This window comes from Hyla sarda, chromosome 1, assembly GCF_029499605.1.
Source record: "Hyla sarda isolate aHylSar1 chromosome 1, aHylSar1.hap1, whole genome shotgun sequence".
Classification (NCBI taxonomy): domain Eukaryota; kingdom Metazoa; phylum Chordata; class Amphibia; order Anura; family Hylidae; genus Hyla; species Hyla sarda.
This window is the reverse complement of record NC_079189.1, coordinates 475597573-475614344: the sequence shown is the minus strand read 5'-3', so window position 1 is coordinate 475614344 and position 16772 is coordinate 475597573. Positions and strand designations below refer to the sequence as shown.

The window sequence follows — 16772 nt, the reverse complement described above, 5'->3', positions numbered from 1 at the left end:
CTCAATCATTTTTTTATCATTATCTACAATTGCGACATGCCCTCGATGCGTAATCTCGGGCTTGTGACTTGACTACTGGCTCATCGATGGCAATTGATGAACTGTTCACTCAGATTTCTACTAAGGGTGTGATATCTATGTTGTATAGGGATCTATTGTGCCTTATCGTGAGGCCTATCCATTGAATATTAAAGATAAATAGGAGTCGGATGAGCAGTGGGCACAGATTGTATCTATGACCTTGCGGCATGCAGTGTCAGAAGCTCACCGGGTGTCCCAACTATTTTTGCTGCATCGGGTGTATCATACTCCCGCATTTTTGCACAGGATTGGGGTGCAGGCGGATTTCTGCTGCCCCCGTTGCTCCTTGTCCAATGCTCACTTGCTTCATGTGATGTGGGACTGTATTCATCTCGCACACTTCTGGAACAAAGTGGGACAGATGATTAGAAGAGTGTATGGTTGTCCGTTTAGTCTGTCTGCTTTGACATGTGTGCTGGGATACCTGGAGGGCTTAGATGAGGATAGTGGCTTATGTATTGGAATAACCAGGATTTTATACCAAGCTCGTAAGTTGATTGCCCAGCATTGGTTGCGGGTTTCGCAGCCTACAATTTCTGAATTGATAACAAAATTAAAGGGGTATTCCAGGATTTTTTTTTATTTGACTATGCTACAGGGGTTGTTAAGTTAGTGTAGTTCATAATATAGTGTCTGTACCTGTGTGTGACAGTTTTCTCACAATTGATTTTCCCCCCAATATTTATTTTTAACAGCATACAAAATTACTGTTGTCTCAGATTTTTCCCAGGTATCAATCCGGCCGAGACCTGACTCACTAGTCAGCTGATGACAGGGGGTCTGTCTTCTTCAATGGGTGGAGGGATTTCTTGGTGAGATGAATTTCTTGGAGAGATGAATCTGCAACTAATGCAACAACTATAGGCACCCTGATAGAAAACCACAGGTCTTTTGAATGGATGCAGCTCATTTATGTTTCAATGGGTGGGTGGCTGATGTGTGGGAGGGAGGAAAATGGAATTATGGGATTTGTAGTAAAAAATAAAAAAAAACTGAAACAGGAAATACTAGTTCACAAAAAGCTAGCCACAGTGTTATGGTAATCTCACAACATAGCCATTTAGCCCCAAGACAAGCGCAGATCCTTCCTAAGCATGTCCATTACTGTCTGCCAGGTACGTACCAAAATCACCTTATGGTGGAGAACCCCTTTAAATCATATTATCAGACTCAAAAAAGGGGTATATCTTAAGAGAAAAGCCGTGCGTAAATTTGAGTCCATATGGGGTCCATGGATAGATACCCCTGGTTTGCCTTCCACCTATTTGCGGAGGAATGCAATGGAGGAGTTTCCGGGGGGGGGGGTCTAGCCCTTGATTTTGTCTGTGTTTTGCTGATTGATTGTTCTCACCTTGTCTGCGCTCCTACTTTGTATTTGTCTTGGTATGTTGCTCACTGTCTGAGTCCCTGTTCTCTGAGTTGGGGTTCCGTGTGCCCCTTGTTGCTGCACCCTCTCTCGTACTGTTTGATGTTGTACTTTCTTCTCATATGATGCTCCTGGCCTTATATTTTATTATGTATGTTGACATGCTTTTGCCTATGTATTGAGGGATGATCAATTTTACTGCACTTTTTGTTTAATCTGCTGCAAGGAATAGACATTGGGATGTGGGGGGTGGAGTTTCTGTGTGGGTGGGATGGGTTTTCTCGGTTTATGTTTTTTTTTGTTTTTGTATGATGTATGTTTTATAAAACATTTAATAAAAATTTCTGATAAAAAAAAAAAAAAAAAGAAACAAAAGGCCTGAGCGTATACATTGCTGGAGGATCATAAGGATAAATTCCTTTTTTATGTACTACAGCTTTACAGTTATTGCACTGAGAATATATAGCAATTGTTTATGAGGCCTGCACTCTACATATATTTCTCACAATAAAAGAAAATTAAGTAGCTGAAATATTTAGCGCTCCATTTGTGGAGATCAAATTTATTTACCCCTGTAAAACACAACAAAATATTTCTGGCAGTTATAGTAGGAAAAAATGATCATTTACCTTCCCCGGCATGATAAACTGCTCCCACTTCATCTCCACGTCCTTCTCTCTATTGATTCTTTTTAATGAAGTTTTACAGCCACCAGGATCTCTGCTTTTAAGAAATGCGGACTGGTTAAAGTGATGTTATTGGCTTGATATTTAATTTCTTTATTGTAAGCTGAAAGAGCTAAACAGATGGCTGGTGATGCAAAGTTCATGCTTTATAGGTCAGGACTATCTTAAAATTCCTGGGTCAAGTTGAAAATATATATCAAAGCCTCTCACCATCTATAATGCTGATGTCGTCTTTTGTAAGGCTACATTCCCACTACGTTTTGGGCATATGGCTGCCAAATCAGCAGGGAAATTTAAACACTTTCCGTTGCCGTATCCCCACTAGACCCATGCCGCATCCAATAAAAAAAAAGTGAGCCGGCAGAGATACGGCAATGGCCTGTTTTTAAATTTCTCTGCTGGATCCGGCAGCCATATGCTCAAAACATAGTGTGAATGTAGCCTAACAGATGTCTCTTTGGACACCACTTATAGCTATGCCGCTAAATATTTTTTTTACTATATATATATATATATATATATATATATGTACATTGGCTCTATGTAGTATAAAAAACATTTATATGCTTTTCACAACAAAAGTGTGGCATTGTGAACAGGATTGAGAAAATGTGTATATTCTAACATCGCAACAATTCAGCTGTTTTGGTATTCTTGACCCTCTTTAGCACATGCAGAGTATTGAATGGCCTACAATATTGACATTTATCTCACCTAATCCCAGGTGACATATGAACATTTGGCTTGGCTGTGCGTACATGTGTTCTGAACGGAGTTTGGGGATGTAAGCTGCAGCCAAATTGCTATAGCGCTGATTTATCTCACCAAAAACAAGTTGGGCAGATGAAATCCAACATGAAAAACTCATCTCTCCCCAACATCTTCTGCCGGAGGAGATTTGGTAGGCATGTTCCAGCAAAAATAGTAGGCACAGACAACTTTTGACCAATGTGTATGGGAACCTTTAGTCTCCATACACCACTGTGTCTTTTCAATGAGAACCAGTACCCTACATCTCTGAGCTTTGTCTATGGCACCTCTTTAACAAAAAAACAGTTCCCTTCATCTCAGAGCTCGGTCCAAAGCAACCACTGCACTACTCTAATGATGAAACAGCTGTTACAGATGGATGTCCTTTCATTGTAGAGGATACTCTGGTTTGGCTAGTATAAGACAATTTGAATATTTTTGTTTTCCTTGAAGCAATGCCTTAAAAATAGGTCTCAATATATGGTCGGGTCTATTCTTCAATGAGAATCCCTATCATGATCATACATCAGTTGATGGCACTTACGCACTGAATTCACATGAAAGGTTTTGTGTACAATGCAACATAAACTTCATGATTTATTTTTTTCACATAATTCTATGAAATGATTTAGTATTGTTTTTTACCTTATATTCCAACAAGAAGACACAGGCCTCATGGAGAGAGATGAATCTGAGGTTAGACACTCTAAAAGCCAATGTATGGCACAAAGCTGGCGGAAGAGAGTTTCCCTAAAGAGTAAAATGTGAAATATATCAATCATTTTTTATTAAAGTTAGATGTATGATCAATTTAAACTCATACTATTATGTCCTCTACACAGAAAAGGGAATTAAATAAAGTTAAGGAAGCATATTTATATACCGTACATGTGTCTCTATAGAGTATGGATCCATGAAAACTTTCACATATTTATTGCTTGTTTTGTTTTCAACATCACGCTGCCACTTTTTACGATTGCCTATGCATCTAATACACTGTAACAGCTCATTTAAATGCACAGTCCATAGCCTTAGCATTGATAATCCATTACATGTAGTTCTGATAGCGAGACGATGCTAAATTTTGACAAAGAAGGGTTAAAGAGCAACTTCTCTATCACTTCTATTGCAATAATTATGTAGCCTTTTGTGTTTGTAATAATTTCCATATCAATGTCACCAGTATTTCCAATGAGGGCAACTTATCACTGTCGGAGCAGACTGTGAAACTTACAGCATGCTTTATCCTCCAGGCAATGGTGGCACCACAAGTTGCCCATGTAAATCAATTTTAAAAGGCGACAATGAAAAGCCAGTGAGGACAAAATGCCACTCATTTCCCAGTGCCTTTGCCTTGCAGTTGTAAGTGCTTTACCCAGAAAACATCAGAGGGAACCCAATAGTAAATTTCCAGTTTTGTTTGTGTAGTTTACATTACATTTCTTAATAGCCGAGTGTAAAATATGCAACGGAGAAGCAAGAGATAAAAGTCTTGGCAAAATCTTCAAGTAGTTGGGATAATTATCTCCACAAGAGAAACGGCTTCATATTCATTTTATGAGATTGTGTATAACATTCTGATAATGATAAGATCTGACCTCTGGTATATATTAAGCTATTATATAAAGCAATTGAAAAAAAAATAATCTGTTCTGCTTCAGCAATAAGATTAAACCGCTCCCAGATTCCATGCTGGTATCGAAAAATGCTTGTACCATCACAACTGGGGTGACGCAATGTTTAATGAAGACCAAAAAAAAAGAAAACACAAAATCAGTGGTCTGAACCCCCAGTAGAATACACAAAATAAATTACAGGAAATATTTGGAGTAAACAGCAATATTACTGAAAAATTCAATATATGATTAGGATTAAGAAGGATTAATACTTGGCCTTATTGCACCAATGTAGGCTGTGCCATAGCGCAGGGGCCATATTCGAATTTGCGATATTTTGTGACTATATTGACCATTTTCATCCTATGTTCGCGAAATTCGCATATTCGCTATGTTCGTTCACTTTTTTTTACATGCGAAAATTCATCCATGAGAAAAAAATGACATTACAAATATATATAGCCCTATATTCTAAATATTTGCAAAATCGCAAAGTGCCGATATACGCGATAAAAATTAGCATTACGAATACTCGTGCTCAACACTAATAGTGACTACTAAACTATTGGTCAATGTTATAATAAACAACCCCAAAGCTTGGAATGGGCCTCAACTTAATCGGTGTAATTATTAACAGCAGGATCCCTCTTCTATAAAGCTTCATTGAAAGAGCTTTAGTACTTAAGTATAGGATGAGGTTGTTCAGATTGGCCAACTACTTGAATCTGTTCCTACAGTGTGAACAATTTCCTGCACGTGAATAAGGTGATCAGATGGACACAGCAGTTGTGTCCATGCAGTCACCTGAGAGAGGGGATCTGTGAATGACAGCTGAACTCTTACACTAAGGCACCCATACACCTTAGACTAAAGTCAGCTCAACAGCTGACTTTGGCAGGTTCAGCCAACTTTCTAAAGTATTTGGTGACTTCCGGACTCTTCCACTGCAGATGGTGTTGGTGGAGAGAAGGGTTGAGCGTGTTGGTTTTTTAATGCTCGACCATATTGTTCTGGGTGAGATAAGTTGCCAGCAGAGCTGTCTGGCTGTGGGATACCTCCCCCCCACCCCCATATAAGAAATGTGAGCTCCCCTACTTACAAATCCCTTCATTTTTTCATGTTAGAATGGTTTCTTGACAGTAAACTGATCAGAAAGTGTCCCTCAACAAGGGCCAAATAATGTAATAATTTGTAGCTGCAGTCTACCTGTGCCTCTGCTGGTGTATGTGAGCATCTTTAAAAAATATTTGCTTCGTCAACATGTTTCACTGCACCAGGAGCATTTTCAGGACTATGGAGCAACTGACAAACAATATGGTGGTGAGGGACTTATATAGTCTATACTAATGACATATGAAGTGTTAAAATTAGGAGGAAACCAGTAAGAAAAAAAACACAGAACGTGGTGCCTCCCTGATAACACCAGATGGGCCAATGAAGCTCCTTGTATAATGGAACAAAGCCAGACCCTAACATTACTCTTAGCCAATAATTAACCCCTTAAGGACGCAGCTCATTTTCACCTTAAGGATGCAGCCCTTTTTCGCAATTCTTACCACTGTCACTTTATGCATTAATAACTCTGATATGTTTTTAACGATTATTCTGATTCTGAGAATGTTTTTTCGTGACATACTCTACTTTATGTTAGTGGTAAATTTTCGTCATTACTTGCATCCTTTCTTGGTGAAAAATCCCAAAATTTCATGAAAATTTTGCATTTTTCTAACTTTGAAGCTCTCTGCTTAATATTCCAAATAAATGTTATATTGATTCGCAAATACAATATGTCTACTTTATGTTGGCATCATAAAATGGACATATTTGTACTTTTTGAAAAAATTAGAGGGCTTCAAAATAGAGCAGCAATTTTCAAAATTTTCATGAAAATTGCAAAATCTGAAGGGACAGATGTTACAGAACTACAACTCCCAGCATGCCTGGGCAGTCTAGGCATGCTGAGAGTTGTAGTTTGGCAACATCTGGAGTGCTACCGTTTGGGCACCACTTTAATAGTGGTCTCCAAACTGTGACCCTCCAGATGTTGCAAAACTACAACTCCCAGCATGCCCAGACAGCCTTTGGCTGTCTGTGCATGCTGGGAGTTGCAGTTTGGCAACCACTAGAAGGGCAGCAGTAAAGATCGCTTTACTGCCACCTTCCCCCCCCCACCGTCGCTTCCCTACCTGCGCCGCTGATCTCCGCTGTCTCTACCGATGATCGGCGGTCCCCACGGCATCTTCTTTCCAGGTACCGGCCTCCATCTTCTCCCCCCGTTCTGCCCGACATCCAGGGGTGGGAAGAGCACGGGGTTTCCATGGCAACCCCCTTCTGTGCACTGCCATTGGTCAGAACTCATTTCTGACTAATGGCAGGGGATAGGAGGAGATCGCAGCACTGCAACCTCGCTCCTATCCCTCAGGATGATCGGGGCTGTCACTGACACTGTCCCTATTTTCTGGGTGATCAGGTCACCAGAGACCCGATCAGCCCGGAACAGGAGAAAATCGCATGTCTGAAGTGACATGCAATTTTCTCTGATCGCCGACATGGGGGGGTCTCAGGACCCCCCTCGGCGATGTGCCGGGATGCCTGCTGAATGATTTCAGCAGGCATCCCGGTCCGGTCCCCAACCGGCTAGCGGCGGGGACCGGAATTCCCACGGGGGTATCCATACGCCCTACGTCCTTAAAGTGTAGCTCCCACCAAGTTATATATAATCTAATATGTCCCTACCTATTAGTAATCTAGCCCTAACCCCCTACCTGGCTTTAAAAACATTTTAAATCGCTTTAATAGAGCAGATTTAGTGCTTCTAAATCTGCTCTATCAAGCAGGGCAGGAAGCAGCGCTTCCCAGCAGGCACGACGTCACTGATGCCTTGCCGGGCGCTTGCTTCCGCCCTCAGATCGTCTATGCAGCGCTCCTGTCAGGAGCGCGCATAGATGATCTGCCAATAGCACGGCAGGCAGCTCCGGGGTCTCCTCCTCCCTGTTTAGCTGTGCATGTGCTATCCAGGGAGGAGGAGTAGAGGAGCAACGCCGGCCTGCCGTGCACGATATTACTGCCGGCTAATATAAGACCTCAGATCAGACTTACCCATCCGGAGGATCAGCGCAGCAATGAGTGCTCGCGCTGCCTCCGGACAGGGTAACGGGGGCGGGCGGGCGGGGCCGCGCGCGAGGCCAGTGGAGCTGGCCAATGCGCGCAGCCCCAGCTATCAGCATGCTTGCTCTTGCCTGTTTGATTGACAGGCGGGAGCGAGCACAGCAGTGCCTGAATTTCGACTCATTGCCAGGCTGAAATGAGTCAAAATTCAGTGGTGACGTCACTGCTGAATGCATTCGGCCACTAGGAGGGCGACCCCTAGTGGCCGAATTTAAAAGTGATTTTAAACTTGTTTAAAAATCACTTTTTTTAATTAAAGTATATTAGAGATATGTTGTAGTACTACAACATATCAATTTTTGTACTTCATAACAGTGCCCATTTAAGGACTCAGGATGCAGGGCTATGCATACGTCCTATGTCCTGAACAGGTTAAACACATATAGATGCCATGTGCTGGGTATTATTCTAATCTTATACTATACATTGACCATTCTCTGTGTATTATAGTCACTGGTGTATGTTGAAGTGTTTTTAACTTTTCAAGTGTCTCATTTTGTTTACATTCAGTACATCTACACATAGTATTTTATTAAGGCTGTGTTCACACTACAGAATTTCTGAGTGGAGCACATGCGTTCACGGCTCACATTGATAGCATGGGAGGCAGCCTATTAGGACGTCTCCAGGAGCTGTACGCAGCCCAACAAGGAGGAGGCAAAAGAAAAACATGAATAAACATTAAAAGGCGTGCCGAGCAATGGAATGACAAGGATGATGCAAAACGGAGGAACAACCTACATACGGAGCTCACAAACACAACATGGCTGCCGCTATGTAAGGGAAAAGGTGGTCGCTACCACATAGGGTTACAGAGAACTACACTGCTTCCTGCAACAAACAAAGGTAAGCAAAACACCACAAGCGTCACGCTCTCAGACATGACAAAAAAAGGTACACTACAGCAGTAGCAAAATAGATATGGGCCAAAAAATACTCCTGCAGCAGAGTTTTCATGCAGATTTGACCCTACTATATGTGATCTAGTTGCATTGTTTTCTCTATCATTTTACTGCAGACCAATTCTTGCTTAAAATGCATTATTATTATTTTATTGTAAAATCAGTTCACTCAAAACTACATCCTAATGGTTGAGTGGAGTCATACTTTAAAATTAAAGTAGAATTCAAATAATGGACAAATTATAGACTGAACATAAAATCTGCTTGCGTAACATTTATTTGAACTACTTAAATGAATATTAAAATAATGGTTAAGTAAAAGGACAAATGTATAAAATAGAAATGTAGTTTTGTTGGAACACCCTGAAGAAACCATTTTTAACTTGACACAATACAATTCCAAAATACATTATAACATAACAGAGCTGTATTATTCTTTTGGTAATGCACTGCTCTGTATGATGTGCACTTTTAAACAATTTAGTGTGGAGCATTATCATTCAATATATATACACCAACAACAGAACCAATTATGTAAAATATTCAGCTTTATTAAACATGTATCAAAATATAGCACATACATTTAAAATTACAGTGGGAAATATTAAAAACAAAAGGTACTGGAATGACAACTACAGAAAAGGGAAGATGGTACAGAGAGCACATAAACATGGAATGCAGGGAATCATGATCAATGAATCAGGTAACATACATAGCAATACTGGCTATTAGTGGATCTACATAAGAGAGAGAGAGAGAGAGAGTAATACGGATGCTTAATAGGATAAACAGATCAAAGAAAAAGGCTAAACATAGACGAAGTACAACACGAAACATGCGTTGGGGTCGGAGTTGGTAGGTTGGCAACACACATGGCAGGATATTCTATGTTTCCAGGCAATTGCTTCTATGTTTAGTCTTTTTCTTTGATCTGTTTATCCTATTAAGCATCCATATCACTCTCTCTCTGTTATGTGGATCCACTAATACCCAGTATTGCTATGCTTGATATGTGTGTTTCCTGATTCATTGATCATTATTCCCTGCATTCCATGTTTATGTGCTCTCTGTACCATCTCCCCTTTTCTGTAGTTGTCATTCCAGTGCCTTTTGTTTTTAATATTTCCCACTGTAATTTGAAATGTATGTCCTAAATTTTGATACATGGTTAATAAAGCTGAATATTTTACATAATTGATTCTGTTGTTGGTGTATATCTCTGGAGTGAACCAATTGTGGTATATCATTCAATATATCACAAATACATTCATTCTATCCAGGGCCACCATCAAGGGGGTACAGCCAGTACGCCCTCTTCTCCTCCTGTACGCAAACAGCATATGTAATGTGCGTACAGGAGTGTAGCCTTACACTGCAGGTCGCATGATAACATCCTCTCATCATGTGGCCTGCGCTGCACTAAAGGATGCAAAGAGCTGGACCTGGGGGAACTACCTACAGTGGGCATTCCCTACTATCTTCCTACTGGGGGCATACTGGAACCTACTACCTTCCTACTGGGCCATAACCTACTCCCTTCTTACTGGGGGCATTCCCTACTAGATTCCTACTGGGGGCATTCCCTACTACCTTCCTACTGGGGGGGAATTCACTACTACCTTCCTACTGGGGGCATTCCGAACTACCTTCCTATTTGGGGCATTCCCAACTACCTTCCTACTGGGGGCATTTCAAACTACCTTCCTACTGGGGGCATTACCTCCTTACTACCTACTGCGGGCATTACCTACCAGTGTCATTACCTACCTACCAACTGGGGGCATTAACTAAAAGGGAGGGTAAATTACCTATCTATTGACAGTTTCTACCTAATGGAGGGTAATTACCTAATCCCCCCAACCCCCACCCACCCACTCCCTCATACTATGCAGGACACCAAGGGGGACATTATTTGGAGCACTGAGTGTAGGGAACAGGTGATGAAAGTGCTGAAAAAGCATGGAGCATAAAATGTTTGTTGTCTGGTAGATTCTGTGGAGGCAAGTTATGGTTGGAAGAAGAATTTATGGCAGTCTGATCAGAATAGAGAGGAAAAGAAAAGAGAACACCCTCGGTAAATCACTGGTTGTAACTGCACTGTAATGATTTATAGTCTGCGGAACCTATGTAGAGCTGCCATTACTACTATATGGACTTTGTATGGTGGTATGTTGGTCTATGTTCAGTGGATTTTAAAAAGTATATGAGTGTTTTAATTCATTCACTATGTGGTGGTAATGGTAGTGGTCATTGTGTGGCAGATTTATTCTCCCTTTTGTACTGGTATTATTATTGGTAATATTGGTCTCATGTTATACAGTATGTATGGTAATATTACTCCTTTCTTCCTCATCTAACTAAAAGGCTTGTTTTTCTTGTCCTGTGTTTTAAAATATTTTTTTCAAAGACTATGGGGAAGATCGCAGGCAAGCTCTCAGGGCAGACTCAGGGGCAGGGCATGGGGGGCAACAGTAATAAGATTAACATGTAATTTGCCACTAATTTTGGTTGGTCCCAGGTCCAGTTCTTGGATGTAATGTTATGTGCTACTGATGAGGGATTAAAAGTGATTGGGTATCGAAACACTACCTCTACTAAAGAGCAGTTTCCATCCTTCCCATGTCACAAAGTCTGCAATTTCCTAGGCTGCCACGCAACAATTCTGGCTATGCATCCTTTTTGTAGTCTGCAATCTCATGGGTAGGCTGAGATCAAGGGGCTACGATAAGGTGACCATTTCTAATGACTTTATTAAAGCTATGCAACAGGATAGAGGTAATCTGATCTTTGGTAAGTGGAGAAATAAAAAATCCCGGGTTTTTGGGGTTAACAGCAGAACCCCCCTTGGTGTGTTTTGTAAGTACTAGAAACCTTAAGGATGAGCTAGTGAGTGGAGCTCTCCCAGGGCAACATACCAAGCGGATACATTGGTGACTACCTAAGGGTAAGTTTAAGTATAATTACTGCTCTATTTTCATTGGAGGAGTGTCCCATGAGATTACTGATGTTTTCACGTATAGGTCTGACTATGTTGTCTATGCTTTTTTATGTCCATGTAAATATTTTTATATACATTTGCCCATTATTCCAAAGTTTCCGCAAACATCTGTATTTATACAGAAGGAAAGGAGATGTCGCAGATTTATTTCACATATGTAAGAAAATTACAGGGGTAACAGTTCAAGTTTAAGGTTAAGGCTTACAAAGTGTGGTATTGATCAACACATAAGATTACTATAGGTTGAGGCGAAGTGGATCATACGTATGGGATCAACAGGGTTGTGGGGTATGAACTATGGTAATGACTGGTCTTCTTTTTTTAAGGTTTTCTGCTGATATGTATATAGTATTGATACCAGTACTTGTAAATATGCACAATATTCTATATAACTCACTATTTTTGTAATCATTCCTGTGATAAAATGGAATTGAGCAGACAGTGATCAAAGACGTATGGGTGTCAGTCCCCCAGCATGCCTTTACAAAGTGTCACAAGACGTGAAACAAAGCTTTGGAGCCATTGGTTTTGTGACCTGCTCTCCCGTGTAATATCTACTATTGAGGAATAAAAAAGTGAATGATTTCTGCTGACAGTCTGACATGGCAGCCATTGAGATATATATATATATATATATATATATATATATACCAAAAAACAAAGAGAGCGGCACTCCAAGTACGTGTAACCCCGTGCGGGTGTATTTATTCACACATCTGTAGAAAAAGATGTGTGAGTAAATACACCCGCACGGGGTTACACGTACTTGGAGTGCGGCTCTCTTTGTTTTTTGGTGAATTACGTGGGGTCTGAGTCGGACCCTGGAGCTGAGCACCCAACAGGATCTGGAATCCTTGGCAACAGCCACGCATGGTGCTTCTTCACTTGGATTGTTTTTTTTATATATATATATATATATATATATATATATATATATATATATATATACTTACCCTATAAATGCCTTATCTGACAAAGCTAAATGCTCCGTTATAACAATTTTGCCGGTATTCTCTGCAGATAGTGTAAACACGTTTTACATAAAAAGAACAGAATGAGGCACACAGAATATTTATACTATTATGTAACAAGACTGCTACTTATCTAATAAAAGTTTTGAAACAATTGAGCTCTGCAGTAATGTGATAAAATGTTTTAGCAGTAACAATCCGTTATAAAAAGATTAGAAGCTGACTGACATGATAGAGGGACGGTGAATCATTGTTCATTAGGTCTGAAAATCTCATTTAAAATCTCATCACAGCCGGAATCGGGCTGTATGAACCACACAGAGCTGAATATGACAGATTCATTTCTAATTACAGGGATACGTGCAAGTCTCCCAAGAATACCTGATAAGGGGAGTTAACATTACAAAGATTCAGCTTTTTGGAAGCAGTTCATAACCTGAAAGTGAATAATTTAGGACAGATATACTATACAAAGATGATAATTCTCTATTATGCTAGTACAGAATATATAAAGTCTGATGGTGTTATCTATACAAAGCAGATATGTATTTAGTGAATAATAAAGTAGTACAAAATACTCAAAATCTGTATGTAGCAAATAGAGAAACCAGGAGCTAGGCAGGAAATATGTTTGTTTCCAGACTTTTAAAGTTATTTACTGCTGTATAACAGATGGGAGTGATCTCTAGGCAGAACTGGATTTACATCTCAGTTGCCTGTAGGCACAGACTGGCGCCTTAGACTCCTATCATGAAGGCCTCACCTTTAGGTTCACATGTACGCAGATTTGATGCACAGGATTTTCTGCTGCAGATCTCAATGTAAACTAAATGACTGAGCACAGCTTCTAATCTGCAGTGACAAATCCTGCACATCAAATCTGTGCAGGATCCTGTACGTGTGAACGTACTCTAAAGGGGTTATTCAGGAATAGAAAAACAGATCTAATTTCTTTCAAAAACAGCTCCAGGTTGTGTGTGGTACTACAACTTGGCTCCCTTCACTTCAATGGAATTGAGCTGCAGAACCACACTCAACCTGGAGACAGACGGGGAGCGTTTTTTGAAAGAAATTAGCTCTGGTTTTCTATTTTTGGATAACCCCTTTTAAAACTGTGGATATGCTTGACTTGCTAAAAATTATTTTTATAAATATTAGTAGTTACCTAAGTTAAAGGGGTGCTCCGGTGGAAAACTTTTTTTTTTTTTTTTTTTTTTAAATAAACTGATTCAAGAAAGTTAAACAGATTTGTAAATTACTTCTATTAAAAAATCTTAATCCCTCCAGTACTTATTAGCGGCTGTTTACTACAGAGGAAATTATTTTCTTTTTGGATTTCTTTTCTATCACGACCACAGTGCTCTCTGCTGACACCAGTGTCCATGTCAGGAACTATCCAGAGAAGGAGAAAATCCCCATAGCAAACCTATTCAGCTCTGGACAGTTCCTAAAATGGACAGAGGTGTCAGCAGAGAGCACTGTGGTCATGATAGAAAATAAATCCCAAAAGAAAAGAATTTCCTCTGTAGTATACAGCTGCTAATAAGTACTGGAAGGATTAAGAATTTTTAATAGAAGTAATTTAAAAATCTTTTTAACTTTCTGGCACCAGTTAATAAAAAAAAAAAAAAATAAATGTTTTCCACCGAGTAACCCTTTAATAATGTTGCACTGTTTTAGACTGGAATCTTCTTTCCTTCATTCATTTTCAGACCTGAGTCTGCAGCCAGCTCCAAGGTTCAGATTTTTGTGTGTGTATCCTCTCAATAATACATGCTGGATGTAAGGTCTGTGTAGGTGCTTTTGCTTTGTCTCTACATGTGTACACAACTTATGTGATTCATCCTCCTGATAATGGCCTTTTGTGTGCTTTTCTCTAGATCTTCAGCCAGTGTTACCTGTCCTCCATGTATGCTATCCCAACTCTCCACACTCACGATGTACATCCATCCTTTTCCTTTTCCCTGCTGCTATTGCTAACACTGAGTTAACTAAATCCATGGGAGATCTCTTTTGGAAGATGTATGGGTAGCACTCTATAGGGTGTATGGCACCGTACAGGGGTATGTAATACTCCACAGATTGGAAAACTAACTCTTGCCATCACAAATATTAATGATTATTACTGCATAAAAACCTTGGCTAGGGTGGATATTAAAGCATGGGTTAAGGGTTAAAGGAAAAGAGTTATGTTCTTACCAAACAGGAATGTCTTAATCAAACATTGCTTACACTCTGGAGGTTTATTTAAGCTTACTTTGCTTAATTAACCCCTTAAGGACCGGGGTTTTTTCCGTTTTTGTATTTTTGTTTTTTGCTCCTTGCCTTTAAAAAGTCATAACTCTTTCAATTTGGCACCTAAAAATCCATATGATGGCTTATTTTTTGCGCCACCAATTCTAATTTGTAATGACGTCAGTCATTTTGCCCAAAAATCTACGGTGAAACGGAAAAAAAAATCATTGTGAGACAAAAAAAAAAAAAAAAATGCTGTTTTGTAATTTTGGGGGCTTCCGTTACTACATAGTACATTTTTCAGTAAAAAGGACACCTTATATTTATTCTGTAGGTCCATACGATTAAAATGATACTCTACTTATATAGTTGTGATTTTGTCGTACTTCTGGAAAAATTCATAACTTCATGCAGGAAAATTAATACGTTTAAAATTGTCATTTCTGACCCCTATAACTTTTTTTATTTTTCCGTGTATGGGGCGGTATGAGGGCTCATTTTTTGCGCCGTGATCTGAAGTTTTTAACGGTACCATTTTTGCATTGATAGGACTTATTGATCGCTTTTTATTCATTTTTTCATGATATAAAAAGTGACCAAAAATGCACTATTTTGGACTTTGGAATTTTTTTGCGCGTACGCCATTGACCGTGTGGTTTAATTAACAATATATTTTTATAATTCGGAAATTTCTGCACGCGGCGATACCATATATGTTTATTTTTATTCACACTGTGTTTTTTTATGGGAAAAGGGGGGTGATTCAAACTTTTAATAGGGGAGGGGTTAAATGATCTTTATTCACTTTTTTTTTCACTTTTTTTTTGCAGTGTTATAGCTCCCATAGGGACCTATAACACTGCACACACTGATCTTTTACATTGATCACTGGTTTCTCATAAGAAACCAGTGATCGATGATTCTGCCGCTTGACTGCTCAGGCCTGGATCTCAGACACTGAGCAGTCATTCGGCGATCAGACAGCGAGGAGGCAGGTAGGGACCCTCCCGCTGTCCTGTCAGCTGTTCGGGATGCCACGATTTCACCGCAGCTATCCCGAACAGCCCACTGAGCTAACCGGCATACTTTCACTTTAGACGCGGCGTTCAACTTTGAACGCCGCGTCTAAAGGGTTAATAGCGCACGGCACCGCGATCAATGCCGCGCGCTATTAGCAACGGGTCCTGCCCGTTGTTAGAGGCCACGCCCGACCTGCCGTGGCCCCGCGTTATAGATCGGGAGCGGACACATGACGTTCGAGTACGTCATGTGTCCTTAAGGTGTTAACTTTGGAAAGAAATAAAATATTACCAATTCCGTAATGACAAAATTGTGAAATCTGATTGAGAGAGGTGGTGATAGGTATTTGACAAGTTGGCATGCCAGCCGGAAGATGTATGTTAGGCTGCGTTCACATCACAATTTCTCCATCCGACTTGAGTACACGATTTTATAACTTAAAATCGTATATAAAGTCGGATCCATCGACCTCCATTAAAAAATCGGATCAATTACACTCATCCAATTTGATCCGCATCCGATTTCACACGATTTTTGTTCGTGTCTGAAATCGGGTTTCACCACGATTTCAGACCTGAACAAAAATCATGTGAAATCGGATGCGGATCAAATCGGATGAGTGTAATGGATCTGATTTTTTAATGGAGGTCAATGGATCCGACTTTAAATACAATTTCATACGATTTGAAGTTATAAAATCGTGTACTCAAGTCGGATGGAGAAATTGTGATGTGAACGCAGCCTTAGGCTAAAGCAATGTTTGTTTTTCTAACAGTTTATTATGAAAGAAAAAGATCTTATTACAAAAAACTACATATATAATCTAAAAGAAACAAACATTTGAAGAGATCAGTCTACTCATAATCTGACATTTGAAACATTCTCTCAAACAAACAAAATACTTGAGCTGTAAAGCACTGTGACCCAAGGTTAGAGCAGTTTTTCCCAACCAGTGTGCCTCCAGCTGCTGCAAAACTAC

General features: G+C 39.9%; 1 protein-coding gene across 3 annotated transcripts in view; it reads right to left on the bottom strand.

Moving 5' to 3' along the window:
* Positions 1 to 16772, bottom strand: part of CCDC60 (coiled-coil domain containing 60) — a 214776-nt gene that overhangs the window by 62692 nt on the left and 135312 nt on the right. For 2 of the 3 annotated variants that reach the window (XM_056537218.1, XM_056537216.1), the window contains exons 6-7: positions 3529 to 3633; positions 2077 to 2170 (exon numbers count right to left, since the gene is read on the bottom strand). In XM_056537218.1, coding sequence (XP_056393193.1) covers positions 2077 to 2170; positions 3529 to 3633 — 199 coding nt within the window. The remainder of the gene's footprint in view (positions 1 to 2076; positions 2171 to 3528; positions 3634 to 16772) is intronic. The other variant, XM_056537217.1, reaches the window with a different exon arrangement.